We start from the raw sequence: 15,641 nt of genomic DNA on the forward strand, positions 1-15,641 counted from the left end.
TACGTTTTGTGATTTGATGTAAATCTGTTCAGTAGTTTTGTAGTTATTAAAAGACTAAGATTTATAAATATCTAGGGACATGGATCCATCACGGATCCACCGCGATTCAAGCCCCAACAGCAATGTCGTGATGGCTGGTCGCAACTTGATAAAAAAGTTGTAGCTTCAATTTTATCGATCTGGACACGGTCCCGGGGCCTAATAAATGTAAGTGAAACTGATTGATGAGGTCAGGTTAGAGGTATCCTGACCCCATTGGTGTGTTAGAGGTGTTCCTGAAAAAAATTTTTATTTGTCAATAAACACATATATTGCCGGCCCCTGTAACCCCAGAGGTATCGGCCCAAGCAACGCACTAATCATGACATTGACATTTTTATCGTAATAGGATACTTGGAATGCATTTCAGATGAAAACTAACTCCCCAACTCTCCCCCCCACCTCCCGACTCCCTCCCACCAACCGCACCATACTGTATCCAACCAACAACAGCTTGAATGAGCATAAGCCGGACAGATCCAACCCCAGTCCCTGCGTGTACCCCCCCCCCGGGGGGATCCTAGATGAGCCCCTCCTCCCGCTCCTCTGGAACTGGCTCCAGGGGGAGACCCCTATAGTCTGCCCACCGCTTCCATATCTTGTAGTGCTTCCGGGGGCACCCCCTAGCTGCAAAGATGGGGAGTTCCAGGCCCATATTAAAGTCCAAGCCCCTCTTCCACACATTTAGCGAGGGGGCAGCCGGAGCCTTCCACGCCCGGGCGATATCCCTCTTGGCCAGCGTGAGACCCAGCAGCAATAAGTGTCTCTTGTATATGTTGCCACCAATATCCTCCATAATGTGCAAGAGTGTCAGCTTGGGGTCAGCAGGAAGATCCCAACCCAATACCGCGGATAAGCAGGCCAACACCCCTCTCCAAAACCGAGACAATGACCCACAACGTCACACCGTGTGGAAGAAGGAGCCCTCCTCCCGTCCACAGCGGAGACACTCCGAAGAGACAATCAAGCCCGCCCGCCACAACCTCCGCCTGGTAAAGTAAGCCTGATGCAGATATTTAAATTGTATAAGTCGGAGTCGGATAGCTATGGCCGCCCCCCGAGGCGAAGCCAGTGCATCCGTCCAGTCCGTCCATCAAGGGTCCCAACATCGTCCTCCCATTTCCCTTTGAGCTGCTGGAGCGAAGGGGCGCTGTGGATAACGAGCGATCGATATATCTTGGAGATTTTCTTTTCTTGGAGGTCTCCCATAAAAAGCTTCGCCTCCACTGGGCTAATGTCAGCTATGGAGTCTAACCCCACCAGGCTTGGGGAGAGTGCGTGGCGAAACTGTAGATATCTATAGAACTGCGTCCGTGGCATGCTGAATTCCTGTTGAAGATCCTGGAAGGACTTCAGAACGCACCCCTGCACCACGTCACCTATTGTGGAGATGCCTATCCGATCCCACCCCTCAAGCCCTGACAGGGCCGCCAACTGTGGTAGGCGCCCATTGGGGCACAATGGGGTCTCCCACGTGAGCACACCCCACCACCCAATGCGCGTCAGCGCCTGGCGCCAAATCCGAAAAACTACCTGCATCACCGGTGGCAAGCGCGCCTGAAGCACGGCAGAGTAAAGCAAGGTATGAAGTGTGTGTGGGGCCATGAGCCGCCACTCCACTGCGTACGCCGGGCCCCCCCCCATACCACCACTAATTCAGAACCAGCAGGTGGGAGGCATGATAATATGAGAGCAGATCCGACGTTGCCAGACCCCCAGTATATGTTGAGAGGAAGCACGTCCGTAAGGCCACTCGCACCGCCCTACCCCCCCCCCCCCCCCCCCCACAGAAACTGACCCAGAGTCGAATTCACCCGACGGAACCATTCCGGTGAGATCGCATAAGGGTGATTTTGCAGCTGATACAGAAGGCGATGAAGAGCCACCATTTTAAAAATCACAGACCGGCCAAAAATTGTGAGCGGCATGCGAGTCCACAATTTGATGTCTCGGCAAACCCACTCCCACACGGGCACCACGTTTCGCCCCCAAGAAAACGCCGGAGTAGGTGATAAGAATACCCCTAGATACTGAAGCCCCCCCTCCACCATCCGCACCGAGGACACCCACTCCTGCAACGGGGTCAAACCCCCCAGTACCCACAGCGTGGACTTCCGGGGATTCATAAAAAGACCCGACGTCTCCCCGAATATCTGCATGATACGGAGCAGCCGGGGCCCCGTACGGTCGAGATCCGTCAGGAAAAAGAGGACATCATCCGCATAAAGGGCTATTTGATCGGCCAGGCCAGTTTCCCACTCAAACCCGGAGATCTGCGCGTCTATTCGCACCCACACCGCCAACGGCTCCATGGCCAGGGCAAACAGATACGGGGACAGGGGGCACCCCTGGCGCGTTCCGCGCCGTACGGGGAACGGCAATGAGGACGCCCCCGCCACCCTGACCGAGGCCATGATCTCCGTATAGAGAAGCCGCACATAGGACAGAAACCGCGGCCCGAAATTCAAACGCTGCAGCAGCAGGAACAGATAACGCCAACTAAGGGAATCAAACGCCCTGTCCATATCTGCCAACAATAGGGCTGCCGGGACCCCCAGCCGCTGCACTTCAGCGATCGCCACGTGGGCCCGCCGGATGTTATGTCGCGTGGCACGGGAGGGCATGAACCCCGCCTGGTCCGGATGGACCAGCGAGGCAATATATGGCAGAAGACGATTGGCCAAAGCTTTCGCCAGAATTTTAGCCTCCACATTGAGGAGGGAGATCGGACGATACGAGGCGTGCTCCTCCGGGGGCCTGCCCGGCTTATGGAACACTACAATCTCAGCATGCCTCCAGTCCCGGGGCAACAACCCACACTCTCGGGCCTCCTCCACCACCGCCGTATAATGTGGACCTAACTGTAGAAAATACTTCTTAAAGAACTCACTCGGGAACCCATTCAGGCCACCCAGCGCCTCCCCCAATTCTTCCACTGTTAGCGGAAGATCCAACGCCGTCCGTGCCGTTTCCGATAACGCCGTGACAGGGTGATCACTGAGGAATCGCTCCACGGCCGTTGCCGTGAGGCTTTCACAGGGACTATATAGACCCGCGTAGTATGTAGCGAAGCTATTGGCTAGCGCCCCGGGTCCACTATGGGCATGCCCCCAGGATCCACTATCCCTGGGAGGTCCTGAGCCTGATACATCCCCTGGTACAGCCTGTGCAGCATTGCACCCGACTTGTCTCCCCACTGGTACACTCGACTCCTAGTGGCAAGCCACACCTGGCGTGCCTCGTCAAGCAGCAGGGCGCCATATGTCTGCTGCGCATAGAGTAACTGCCGACAATGCACCCCACTCCCATCCCCCCGACCCCTACGCTCCAGCTCCAGAACCTCAGCCTCCGCCTGCACTAGCCCCGCTCGGCGCTCACAGCGGGCCGCCGCACAGAAGGAGATATCCGCGCCGTGGAGTGTCGGCTTCAGCACCTCCCACAACATATCAGCCCCGGACAATGAGCCCACATTCCGTGACAAATACTGATCTACCGCCTCAGTCATATGCACCCTATAGTCATTTTGTTGCAGGTGCCACACCGAGAGTCGCCAGCGAAACGACCCCCCCCCGCGCCCCCATCCGCAAGACCGCAGACACCGGGGAGTGATCCGAGAGCCCGCGCGGTAGGATCTCCACCGCATCCAACCGGGACTCCGCGGCCCCTGACAGGAAAATGTAGTCTAGCCGGAAGAAGGAGCTATGCACCGCCAACAAATACGTGTAGGCAACAGCAGTACCATGGCACCGCCTCCAGGCATCCACCCACGCCAGGCCCCCCACAAGCGCATGAAGTTTCATCTGACCACCCTCCCCTCCCTCCTGACCCCCTGATAGTCGGTCCCTAGAAAGATCCATCACATCATTCCAGTCCCCTCCTAAAATCCCTGGCACCTCTGGGATGCCCGCCCAGCGCGCCATGAGCTGTTCTACGAATGACCAGGACAGGGGGGGGCGTACACACTACCGAACACCATCCGCTCCGACCCAATCCGGCCCAGGACAAAAACGTACCTCCCATATGTGTCTGCCCATGTCTGAGAATGCACAAAAGGGACCCGCTTGTGGACCAGGATACCCACACCCCTGGAACCCTGAACAAACCCTGCATGAAACACTTGTGTGTATCCGTAGCGTTGTAGGCATAGCACCCTCGTCCCCAATAGGTGTATCTCCTGTAAGAGTAACACGTCCGCCGATGCCCTCTTCGCGTACTGCAGGATCGCCCCCCTCTTGATCTTATCTAGGGCACCCCGAACATTCCAGCTCAGCACTTTGATTGTAGCTAGTCGCCCACTAATCCCCCGGGAATCCGTCGCCATAGGAAACATATCCAAGCCATAATGGCCACTCAGGGACTCCGGCATCCGCCCCCGCCCATACCCAGCTCTGTACTAAGGTGCGGTCAACCCCTACTTCCCAACAGTCCCCCCACCCCCGACCTCACAAACATGGAAGTACCTGTCGCGGTGAGAAACTTCCCCAGGCCCAAACCGTGAACCTCAGTAGTTCTCAACCAATGGATCCCCAACGTGCCCTCCACAACCAAGTCCCAAGGACCCCACCCGCAACTTGCTACGGCGGTGGTCACCCCCCACATCCGTCCCCCGGGCCAAGGCAGCCCCCTGCATCCAGGAGAATGAAGCAGCCAGCGGCATGTCCATGGCACGGAGACCTAGAAGACCCGCTCCCAAGGAACTCCTGGGCCCTCAGGATCCAACCGGTGGATGGCCTGGCTCCGGGCCAGCCCCACGCCGGGCCCCCCCTGACTTATGACGACGGCGGGATCTGGAGCGCCGCTGCTTCTTAAAGGTAGTCCCTGCCGCCTCTGTCTGGGATGAGTCCGATTCTCTACCAGGGGGTGTATGAGGACGCAGTTTTACTGTCTCATCTGTCCATTTAAATACGTCCTCTGGCGACTCGAAGAACAGTGTTCGGGACTCATATACGACCCTCAGGCCCACTGGATAGAGAAGAGCATAGGATAAATGAAGCTCTCGCAACCTGGCCTTGGCCGCTAGGAAAGACTGCCGCTGCTGTTGGACCAAACGTGTATAGTCTGGGAATATAAGTATGCTGGAGTTTTCGGACTGCAGAGGCTCCCTCTCCATGGCCTGGCGGAGGATGACATCCCTGTCGTGGTAGTTCAGGAGTTTGCCGATGATCGGCCGCGGACGGGCCCCCACCGGCGGCCTCTGGACCAGGGCCCAGTGCGCCCGCTCCATCACGAAGCAGCGGGACAGAGATTCAGCCGGGAGCCAGCCCTCCAGCCACTGGGAAAGGAAGCGCTCCATGTTGTTCCCCTCGCAGCCCTCCGGAAACCCATCAAAGCGCAAGTTATTCCTGCGGGCCCGCCCTTCTACTTCCTCGACCCTGCCCGCCAGGCCCCGCTGGCTCGACTCCAGGGCCGCAACCTGCTTCCTCAGCGTCGCAACCTCATCCTCCACGCTCGACACCCTGGCTTCAGTCTCTGTAATGCGGGCCACCGCGTTTCGCAGGTCTTGACGCAGCATTACGTTCGAACCAACTGCCCCAATCTTGGCACCCAGCATGTCCCGGGACTGCGTTATGGCTGCGAGGAGGGCTGCATTGTCCGGCGCTACCACCAAAGGGCCCCCGGCCACCGTCCCCGCCAGGCCCGGGCCCGTGAATTTATCGATAGGCCCCTGCTTTACCGCTCCTCCACCAGGTTTGTCTCTGGTCATTGTCGCAGATCGATGCTTCAAGGCCACTGCCGTACGAAGTCCCCCGGGCCCGACTGTAGATCTTCTCCCCCCCCTACGTGGCTACCTCCAGGATAGTCCCCCTGTAACGGGGGTCGGGGCCCAGCCGGTCCTCCGGCACCCAGCCCGAGTCGGACCAGGCCCAGTCTCTGCCAAATAGGGGGGGGGGCCCTGGCGCTGCCTCTCCAACAATGTCCCGGGGCAGACGCGACGTCCACCACAACCCAGTCGGCCAGATCAATCGTGCCCCGTCGCCCCCGGGATCCAACAGGCCACAGCCCCCCACCAGCCGGGCCGGACGGCCGCCTGGTAGCCTCCGTCGCTCCCCGCCAGGTACCTCACCCCCCCGCGACCCGAAACGGCCGCCGAACCCCCAGGGATCACTGGCTCGTCCAGGGGGGAGGGGGGAGGGGGGGCGGGGGAAACCAGTCTCAGCACACCGGGGACCGGGGCGCCACCTCACCTCAGGGCCGGGACACTCAGCAGGTCTCGCTATCACGCGGGCCCCTCCACGCCGGGACGCTCCAGGCTGCCTCCACCGGACCTCTGCAATCAGGGCCAAGTCGTCGCTCCACCTTCAGCCCCACAACATCGCTGTCTGGCCGCCACCTCCGCAGGGCGCCTCTCCGCTGCAGCTTCTTTTGGGCAGGTCTAGCCCCGCCTCCTCGCACACGCGAGGCCGCGGCTCCCGGCGCCGCTCCAGGCCGCAATCGTCACTCGGCCACCCCGCGGCTCACGGAGGGCCCAGGCCGTCGGGAGCGCTCCAAGCGCCGCCGCTGCTCGTCATCTAAAACTGCCCGCTGGCAGGGCACCTCAACTCCGGGGGCAAGGATAATTTGGCGGATAAGTGTTATGGGCGGGCGGGAGCCGGTTTAAGATGCGTCCGCCCTCTTGGCTCACCAAGCAACGCCCCCCAAAATTTAATTTTTTAACATGTGAGGATCTGTGGATTCGTCGTGGTGCTCAGCGCAGCCCCGTATGAATTTGCAGCATATATGTGGATCCAGTGCCCAAATAAGAAAAAAAGGCATTCACTCACATACCAACACAACTACTCACACCCCCATACAACCACTCACACACCCATACAACCACACACACACCCAATCACACACTCCTACAACCATTCACATACTCCTACAACCACTCACACACCCACTCACACACTCATACAACCACTAACACACCCATATTAACCACTCATACACCCCCTTAGAATCACCCAGACACCCATACAACCATTCACACACCATCTCTTACACCTACACACCCGCTCGCACACCCATACAGTTACTCACACACCCATAGAACCACTCACACACCCAATCGCACACCCTTACCCCCTCCTCGGTTGCCTGATTGTGGGGTGTTGGCCAAAGGCCAAGTCCTGCGGCCAACCCCCCGCCGTGCAAAGCCTAAGGTTGTACCCGATGGGGTTGGATTAACGTGAGGTAATTAAATATTACTTAATGTTACAAAAACTCACTGAAAAAAACAAAGGTTACAGGGACGTTATAGTTAGAAAATAACATTTTAAAAATCTTAGAAATTCACTAAAAAACCAAAGGTAACAAGGACGTTACAGTTAGGTTCAAATTTTACACGCACAAAACCATAGAAATTCAGAAGTTATAGTTATCTGAAGAAACTATAACTCGTGCACTAAGGTAACTATAAATCACGCCCTCGCCATGCACTGCTAATTGCCCCACATACTACATCAGTCCTGACATCTTCTATGACATCATTGATAATATCAGTGCAACAGATGCTTTAAAATTATTGATGAGAAAACTATGCATGGTGGAGCACGAGTTATAGTTACCTTAGGGTACGAGTTATAGTATATTCAGATAAGTATAGCTATAACTGATGAATTTCGATGGAATTGAAGTGTGTAAAATCTGAACCTAACTAGAACGTCCCTGTAACCTTTGGTTTATTTAGTGAATATATAAGTGGTAACATCATAAACCATGAGGCAAAGGCAGAATGGTTTGTAAATGTCCCAGTGACAATGTAGAACCATATTGCACGTTATCACTCCATTTTGTGCAATATTAGCACCTAAACAGTAAGAAATATATTGGATGGATGGATAGATAGATCTACAGGCACCAACTCCTTTGTCTTTGTGGAACTCCAGCAACTACCTACTGGCAGTATAAAAATAAATAACTGAGAGCTAGCTACAGCTTAAAGAAAAGAACATTAACTGATCTTTTGAACCTTAGTGACAGTACCCTTTCTATAGGATTCATTTTGAACTTTATTACGTGACATAAAAATGACTCCACAAACAGGTCCTCATCCATCTGTCCAATACCCTTTGTTAGTTCCAATTCTAGAGGCATTTCTTCTTGTTTCAATCAGCTAAAACCTGGAATAGGTTGCCATGCGGTCTTAAAAACTCAGTCTTTGACCATTATTAAATGTTGCCTTAAAGCTCTCCTTTTTAGGTCAACATCCTGCCAGATAGTGCAGCTGTCTGTTTGCGAAAGACTTATTGGGGACATGTCTTTAGCTGACACTCCATCTATTGCTTTCATTAGCTTTTTATTTTGCCACTCCTATTTTCTTGAGTCTACTCAATGGTTTTATTTGTTTTAGCTCGTCCATCTAACCTTTGTTCCTTCCCGTGGAGCATTGCCTGTTTCACACCTTGCCAATGCTTGTTTAACTTATGCTACGTTCTTCTGGCTAGGCATTTGGTTCTCATTGGTGTGCGCTTCTTTAATGACCAGAGCCTTGAGAAACCCTAGGATGGTAAGTGCTATATAAATATTAATAGTTCTAAAATTAAAAAAGTAGTAGTAGGACCACAATTTAACAGATGTGAAACAATGCTGGGTAGATTGCTCTACCAAGTCCTCAATTAAATGAATTGTCAATAATGAATGACATAAGTTAATTTAATTTGTTTCTGTAATCATATAAAACCATAAACGAATTTAAAGCTATCAAGATCTAATATGATCAGCCGTAAAAAAAGACCAATGCTGACAGAAGAAAATAAATCACCAGATATGCTGAACATGAGCTTCTATTCTGATCAGGTACCAACCATGAAAGGGTCTGAACTCAACTCAGTTGCATTTTCCCCACTGCACTGAAACAAACAAGCACATATACACATGCTTTCCTCTTCTCCTTCACTTCCTCTCACGGACAATCTAGGAATTATTGTGGACTGAGCGAAATGGGTGTCTGGTGAAAAGACAGTTATCAAGTTGCCTTAAAAAGTGCCTTAAAAATGTCACTGCTGTGGAACAGTCAAAGTGCGAGGATCCAGGTGTGGAGGAAAGAAATATGGTTGTCCCATCAGTACAAAGTTTGTGATATTCTATGTTGTGTATTAGTTGCACTCTAAACACTGTCATAAACCAGATGAAGGTGCTGAAATAGTGGTGATTCTGCCATGTTTCAAGGACACTCCAGTGACACCCCAAGTTTACAATGGCACTTATGTAAACGACTTTTTTTTTCTTGGAGTGTGTTTTTTGAGATAAGAACCTTGAAAAGCTGTGGTATTCCTTCAATGAGAAGAAAATCACAAACGCAAATGATTCAGTGGTGTGGAAACATGTCAAAAAGAGCACATAGCACATTTTCTGCCATGTTATTGTGATCAGCGCTGAGTGGTCCAGCAGAGTATTTCAACACCATGCCAACTAGCGGACGAAGCTACTGTGATGCTTGTTCTGTGATGATATGCCTCTAGTTGCTGTATCCTCACATGTTCCACTCTGTGGTCATTCTGCTGTTGCAGTGTGCTACTTCACTTCGCGGTGTGACTATTTCATGGTATCTTGTCATGAGTTGCTGATACATGAGGCTTTTCTCTTCTAGGGTGAGCCTCGTTGGCTTCCATTGCTGGTGAGAGGCCATGTTCAAGCTGTCATCACTGGTTCCTCTGGAAGAAGCCATGGGCTGCTTGTTAGGAGATTTTCTTATGGCGTATCTGGAAAAGAGGAAACAGAACTCAGAGTTAAAGAGTGTCTGTGATATAGGCTAGTAGGTTAATGTGACTGATACTTAGATCTCTATGTAACCTCAAGTCACAAATCAGAAGTATGGCAGGCTCAAGACAATTATGTGAGCACCACTGACTTACACCTGTAATAGCACCAGTTATTAGTGCCAAAGGCAATACGTGTATACAATAGCCATTATACTTCATAAATACACAATTAAAATACAAGCAAATAATTACACAGAGTTTATTAATAGCCTGATAAAGTGATCTGTTTGGTGCCAAAAGCTTACAAATAAATTATTTAAATAACCTAATTAAGTTATGAAAATTTAGTTTTCTTCAGGTAACATTATAAAATTTGATTAAAATGTTTTAAAGAAAACGCAGAAAAATAGGCTTCTAGATGTGGAAATTTCATCACAATTGTATATTTTCTATTGTTACAAATGTACAATTAGGTGGGAAAAATTATCAGCATCCGAAAACTGTGTCACTATAAGTGGGAGAGGCAAGGAAGTCACAGAGAGGTGACTCCGGGAATGCAGTGCAAATTATAGTACACAACCCACAAGTTATTAAAGAGTGGAGATTTAAAAATCCTGATACACATATCCACATGTCTAATTCGAAAATTCCAGGTAGTACAAACCACACCTAGGTAGTCTAGTCTTTAAATCAATCATCATGCACCACACAGAGGCCATACAGCTACACAACACATAAAATACTCATACCTAACTATCATTAGTTCCAACATGCCTTATTAAAAAAATTATCAACCCGAATGGAAGGCATGTATCCAAAATGAAAACAATAAACCTACTACCAACGAAAGCATACTAACCTTCAAACTGAAGCACAACACCTGAATCAACCTCTTACAACAGCTAATGACAATTTTGCCCTGGCTATTTTGCTACTCATCATCCACCATAGATTCATAATACCAGTGCTCTTATTCCTCAGACGTTTGCCAGACTATCAAGACCTGATTGATAAGACGTTAAGGAAAGAGTAACGATTGGCTGAGAATGAGGTGCATCAAAGGGATTAGTTACCTTGTAATTGATTAGGAGGCTAAGCTCACATCACCAGCTGCCCTCTCCCAAGCAAATACTGACCATGCCAGTGTTCGTGCTGCCCTCCACTTCCTGGCATATGGCTCCGGTCAGACAACAAGTAATTGTAATTGTTATTGTCTTTATAGAACACTTACTACCCCTGACGAGGCGTCATAGCGCTTTTTGGTGAGTAGCACGCTACTTCAGAACCCAAAAAAGATTAGTGGTGGTTTAGTATAGGGAAATGTGTGTTAATTTGAGCAGTGGACATGCAAGTCTGTCAGTTGGATTGAATAGGATAAGGGAAGAGTCTAGAAAGTGTTATTTGGGAGCTCATAGTAGTAAGATGAGGTTTGGGATGAGTAAAAGGAAGGATGGAGGAGAGAAGTGTCTCTAGAAAGGGATTTAAGGAAATCATAGTAGTAAAATGAGGTTTGGGATTAGTCAAAGGAGGGAAGAATTTAGAAAGGGGTTGCTTGGGAGATCATAGTACTAAAAGTAGGTTTTGGGCGAGCCAAGGGGGAATAGAGGGGAAGAGTCTAGAAAGATTTATTTTGGAGATCATAGTAGTAGAGTGAATGAGGTTGGGGATGAGTCAGAGAGTGGAGGTAGAAGACATATTGAGAGAGGCATAAGGTGAGACAGAGTAGTGCACTTGAGAGAGTCAAAGGTCTTTTTTCATCTTCTTTAATAATCGGTCTGGGAGGGCTCCTTTACCTCCACACTCCTTGCAATTTGGGACATACAGGCCTTTATGTAGCGTACCACTCACAGCCACACATAGACCGCAGTACAAGTAAGCCTTTGCAATTGGCTTGCCATGACAAAAGTGTTCAAATACATTTTCCAGCAAACATCATATCCCAAAAAATTTTCAAACACTTATAGGGAAAAAAGTTTGAAAACTATAATCTAAGGCCATCCCCGCACTTTGAACATCAGTATCATAACTGTAACACTGAAACACGATCAATGTACAATCAGTCTATAATGCCGGGGGACAAGTCCAGCATGTGTACCATAAGTTTTCTGCTGCATGATTCAACAAACTCATCTTATGCGGCTTAACAGTTGCAGCACCACTGCAGGTTGTAAGCTATGTGAACAAGTCTCTGCTTGGTGAGTACCAGGAGCAAAGGAAATGTGTAAGGAGCATGGCACCAGTGACATTACTTGGTTTAATGCACACATAGCTTTCATATTGGTAAAAGATAATGCAATGCAAGTCACAAATGTGACCGTCTGCTATGTGTTTGGTGACAACAGTAAACACTAATGAATCTTCTTGACGGTCTATCGTCTCTTACTTCATTTCCCGCTGGCTTATTACAGTACCTGAACAGAGGTTCAGTACTGCATGGGCTGAGTCATTAAGTGGATATTCAGGTTACTGAAGCCACACTTCAAGTACTTGGACAACTCTGATAGAGCAACCTTTTATTCCGTACAAGTAGTGTGCAATATTGTCTTGGTTATTTCCGTGTTGAACTATAGGGTGTACCATTTGGCCCAATTATGAGACCTGGAGATGCCTGTATCGGCATGTACGGCACCTCACAACACACTTGAATGTCATATTCTACCCTCAGCCAGACACTTACCAGCACCATGATGGGTAAACTAGACATACAACCGTCAAAACACAAGTTAATTATTCAACGCACGCTTTGAGGGATGAAGTTATAACTGGCATGTACCCTCCACCATGTGTGGCACATACATCTAGGTGTTTCTTTTACAAACACCTTTTCATATTATGATAGCAAGAACAAAATTACAAGATGGATAAGTTACTTACCTGTAATCCTAGTTCTCTTCCAGGGGTACCCTCATAAAAGGCATAAGCACTTGAATATTCCCGCCCATGAGCGGGCATATTCCCGAGACTCTAAAGGACAGAGAGAGGATTCGCCTTTATGGCCTCTCTGGAAAAGGTAAAGATTCTACCTCTAGAGGCAGGTCTCCTGTGAGACAGAAGAAGAAGAGACCCAGATCATCTTCCAGAAGCAAGATTCAGGTCTCTTCTTCATCGGCATCAGGCTTGACATCAAGAATGCCTCCACCGGTGAAGAAAACGTCGCCGACAATCTCATCGATGGCAGGCGCGCCGTCGAGAGAACATCGGTCGTCATCGAAGACAAACATAGAGGTACGTCATCAGCAACGAATCTTCTGCCACCGTCAACCGGGCGACGGTTGGCATTGAGGAGTCGCTCTCCGTTGGAGCGGGTTCGCCCAACGTCAAGACACCGCTCTATACCATCGGTGTCAGTACGGAGGTCCACGTCGAGGCGCAGCCCTCCATTGCCGTCAACCAGGGAGCAGTTAATGTCGAGGCCTAGGTCATCAACGACGTCAAAAATGGATTCGACGTCCAAGCAGATCCCTCCGTCGCAGCCATCAAGACACTCAATGTCGAGGCCAAGATCATATGCGACGTCAAGAAGAGATTCGACATCGAGGCGGAAATCCTCCATTGCAGTCTACAAGACGGCGTTCTACGTCGAAGCCTTCTTCAACGGTGTCGAGAGGTTTGAGGTCGAGAAGGATTTCACCATCATCTATACCACGTATGACGTCAAGACTTGGTACTTCATTGGGTACTCCTCTTCCAAACGTCGAAGCACAAGTCTCCATCATCGGGACATCGGTCGACGTCGAAACACAAAAGACCGACTTCAAGGCAGAGGTCTCCTTCATTGGATTCACAGGTCTTAGTGGCACATAGTCGCTCAACGTCAAGACATTCACAATTATCGACGTCTTCACACCATTCGACCTCAAGGAGACACCATTCCACATCAAATGACCTCTCAGAACCTTCAGTTTCGGCTGCAGGATCCCCACAAGTCATCTCGACGTCGAGAAGCTCATCTTCTTTCTCTCCAGAACGGCGGGTACAAACATCCACCCCCACAATGAGGGGAAGAACACAGATCTCCCTCTGTTCATCTCTCTCCCAGGTGGCTTCTCCCAGTTAATCATTGGCAGAAAGGGCTTTCAGCACAGGTTCAATAGCCTTTGGACTATTCAAGCCCTCTGCATAGATCCTCTGGCTTGGCTGGTGCAGGCAGTTGACCGATCACCCACCACACCATCCAGGGGTCACAAGAGGGACAAATCTCCACCACGCATATCTGCTTCTCATGGACGTCATAGGAGACAAAGATCACCCTCCTGGCCATCCTTCTCGACCCACTCCTCCAAGAGCGATTATTCGCCTGCTATTATTGACAGTCCACCCTCCAGAGTGTTCCTGTTGATGACATCAACACCTTCATGATGTCCTATTTAGAGGAGCACAAAAGCTAAACATAGATATGTCTGCACCTCAGACAACAACATCTGTTATATTTGAGACTCTCTGCATCAGAGGTCCACGTTGAGGCCTTTGCTGCCATTAGTTCCTGGTCTTTTACAACCAGTCATGGGCGTTTTCCTTACTCCAGCAACAATAAAAACGGCTCCAGCAAGGATCTTAAAGAAATATAGACGAACAGAACAAGAGCCCCTGTTCCACAGGTCAGATCCTCCACCAGATTCGGTAATTATTGCGGCTGCAAAGAAGACCAATGCAGTGGCTTCTTCAACGGTCCCTCCGGACATGCAGAGCAGAGCCCAAGATTCTTGGGGGAGAAAAGCTTGCAGCTCTGCAGCAGCATCTTTGAAAGTTTCCAGTGCGGCGGCTCTGTTGGGCCGTTATGATAGAGCGTTGTAGGACTCTCTAAAACGCTTCTGTTTTGATTGCGCCTATCAGATAATACAGAATCTTCCACACTGTAGCCCAACACCCGGCACAGTCAAAACACTTTAACACAGCACATTCAGAAAAGGGTTTTATTTTACAAAATGCAAGGACTCCCTCTTTAGAATAAGTCTGGGGTTTTATTTTACACAATGCTCTCAAAAGCTTTCCCAGATGTCAAATGCATAAGATTCAAATATACAAAGAGATATATATGTTTATATGAAAGCAATAATAACCTAAATGCATGAATAATACTGATTAATAAACAAGCAGCAAATAATAGGAGATAAGACTCAAGCAAATATACTGGACGTCCTGCAAGAGATCAGAAAGCTATATATACATCAAATGAGTACTTTGGAGGTGCACCTTGACTCACTCACACATCACAAAGAAAACACTGTCACTCACACATCAAATGATCACAGCCACTGGCTCACATCACAATGGTAATAATCAAAACTCAATACATCATCGGGTGCAAAACACCGCATCTCAGACTGGGGAAGTAAACAGCCGTGATTGAGAACCTCAGCAACCAGGTTCCACGCTCCGAGATAGACGCGTCCATCCTCGCTCGGATTCCAAACTCCCGGTTTCCAAGTCCACAGCCCTCAGCTTTAAACACACTAGAAGGTTCGAGCAAGACCTCCCCCTGGGCCAGAGGAATCTTACCAGAACTAGCCAGGTTCCAAGCAAGCATTCCCACAGCAGGAAGGAGCTCTCACGGCCCCTTCTTCAAATCTCACATGTTCCAGCCTTTATCTTGACGAAGCTCACAGCTCACAAAGCCTTTCAGAATACATAAACAATCCCTCATTAAAACAGAAAGACCTTGAACGTGAATAACCCAAGCAATTGCAAGCACTGTTGTGCATGCAGAAAAGCTGAAGCAAGGCAAAGCCAGGGAAAAAGGATGACATGAGGCCATGTCAAAGCCAATAGTAAGCACTTCATAACCCAAACAACTTGCAAGCGCTGCTGTGCACAGAGAAAAGCTGAAGCAAGGCAAAGTCAGGTAAAATGATGACATGTGCCATGTCAAAGCCAAATAGTAAGCACTTCCTAATTCTCATTAACCCCTTCAGTGCCCAT

The 15,641-nt window shown here is 49.7% G+C and overlaps 1 protein-coding gene across 1 annotated transcript in view; it reads right to left on the reverse strand.

Annotated features, from left to right (window-relative positions):
* Nucleotides 1–8,655: 8,655 nt before the first annotated feature.
* Nucleotides 8,656–15,641, reverse strand: part of TEX52 (testis expressed 52) — a 176,715-nt gene continuing 169,729 nt past the window's right edge. The window contains exon 3 of the mRNA XM_085650543.1: nucleotides 8,656–9,722. Within this exon, the coding sequence (XP_085506669.1) occupies nucleotides 9,494–9,722 (229 nt within the window). The 3' untranslated portion in view covers nucleotides 8,656–9,493. The remainder of the gene's footprint in view (nucleotides 9,723–15,641) is intronic.

This window comes from Triturus cristatus, chromosome 4_1 (assembly GCF_964204655.1).
Source record: "Triturus cristatus chromosome 4_1, aTriCri1.1, whole genome shotgun sequence".
NCBI lineage: Eukaryota > Metazoa > Chordata > Amphibia > Caudata > Salamandridae > Triturus > Triturus cristatus.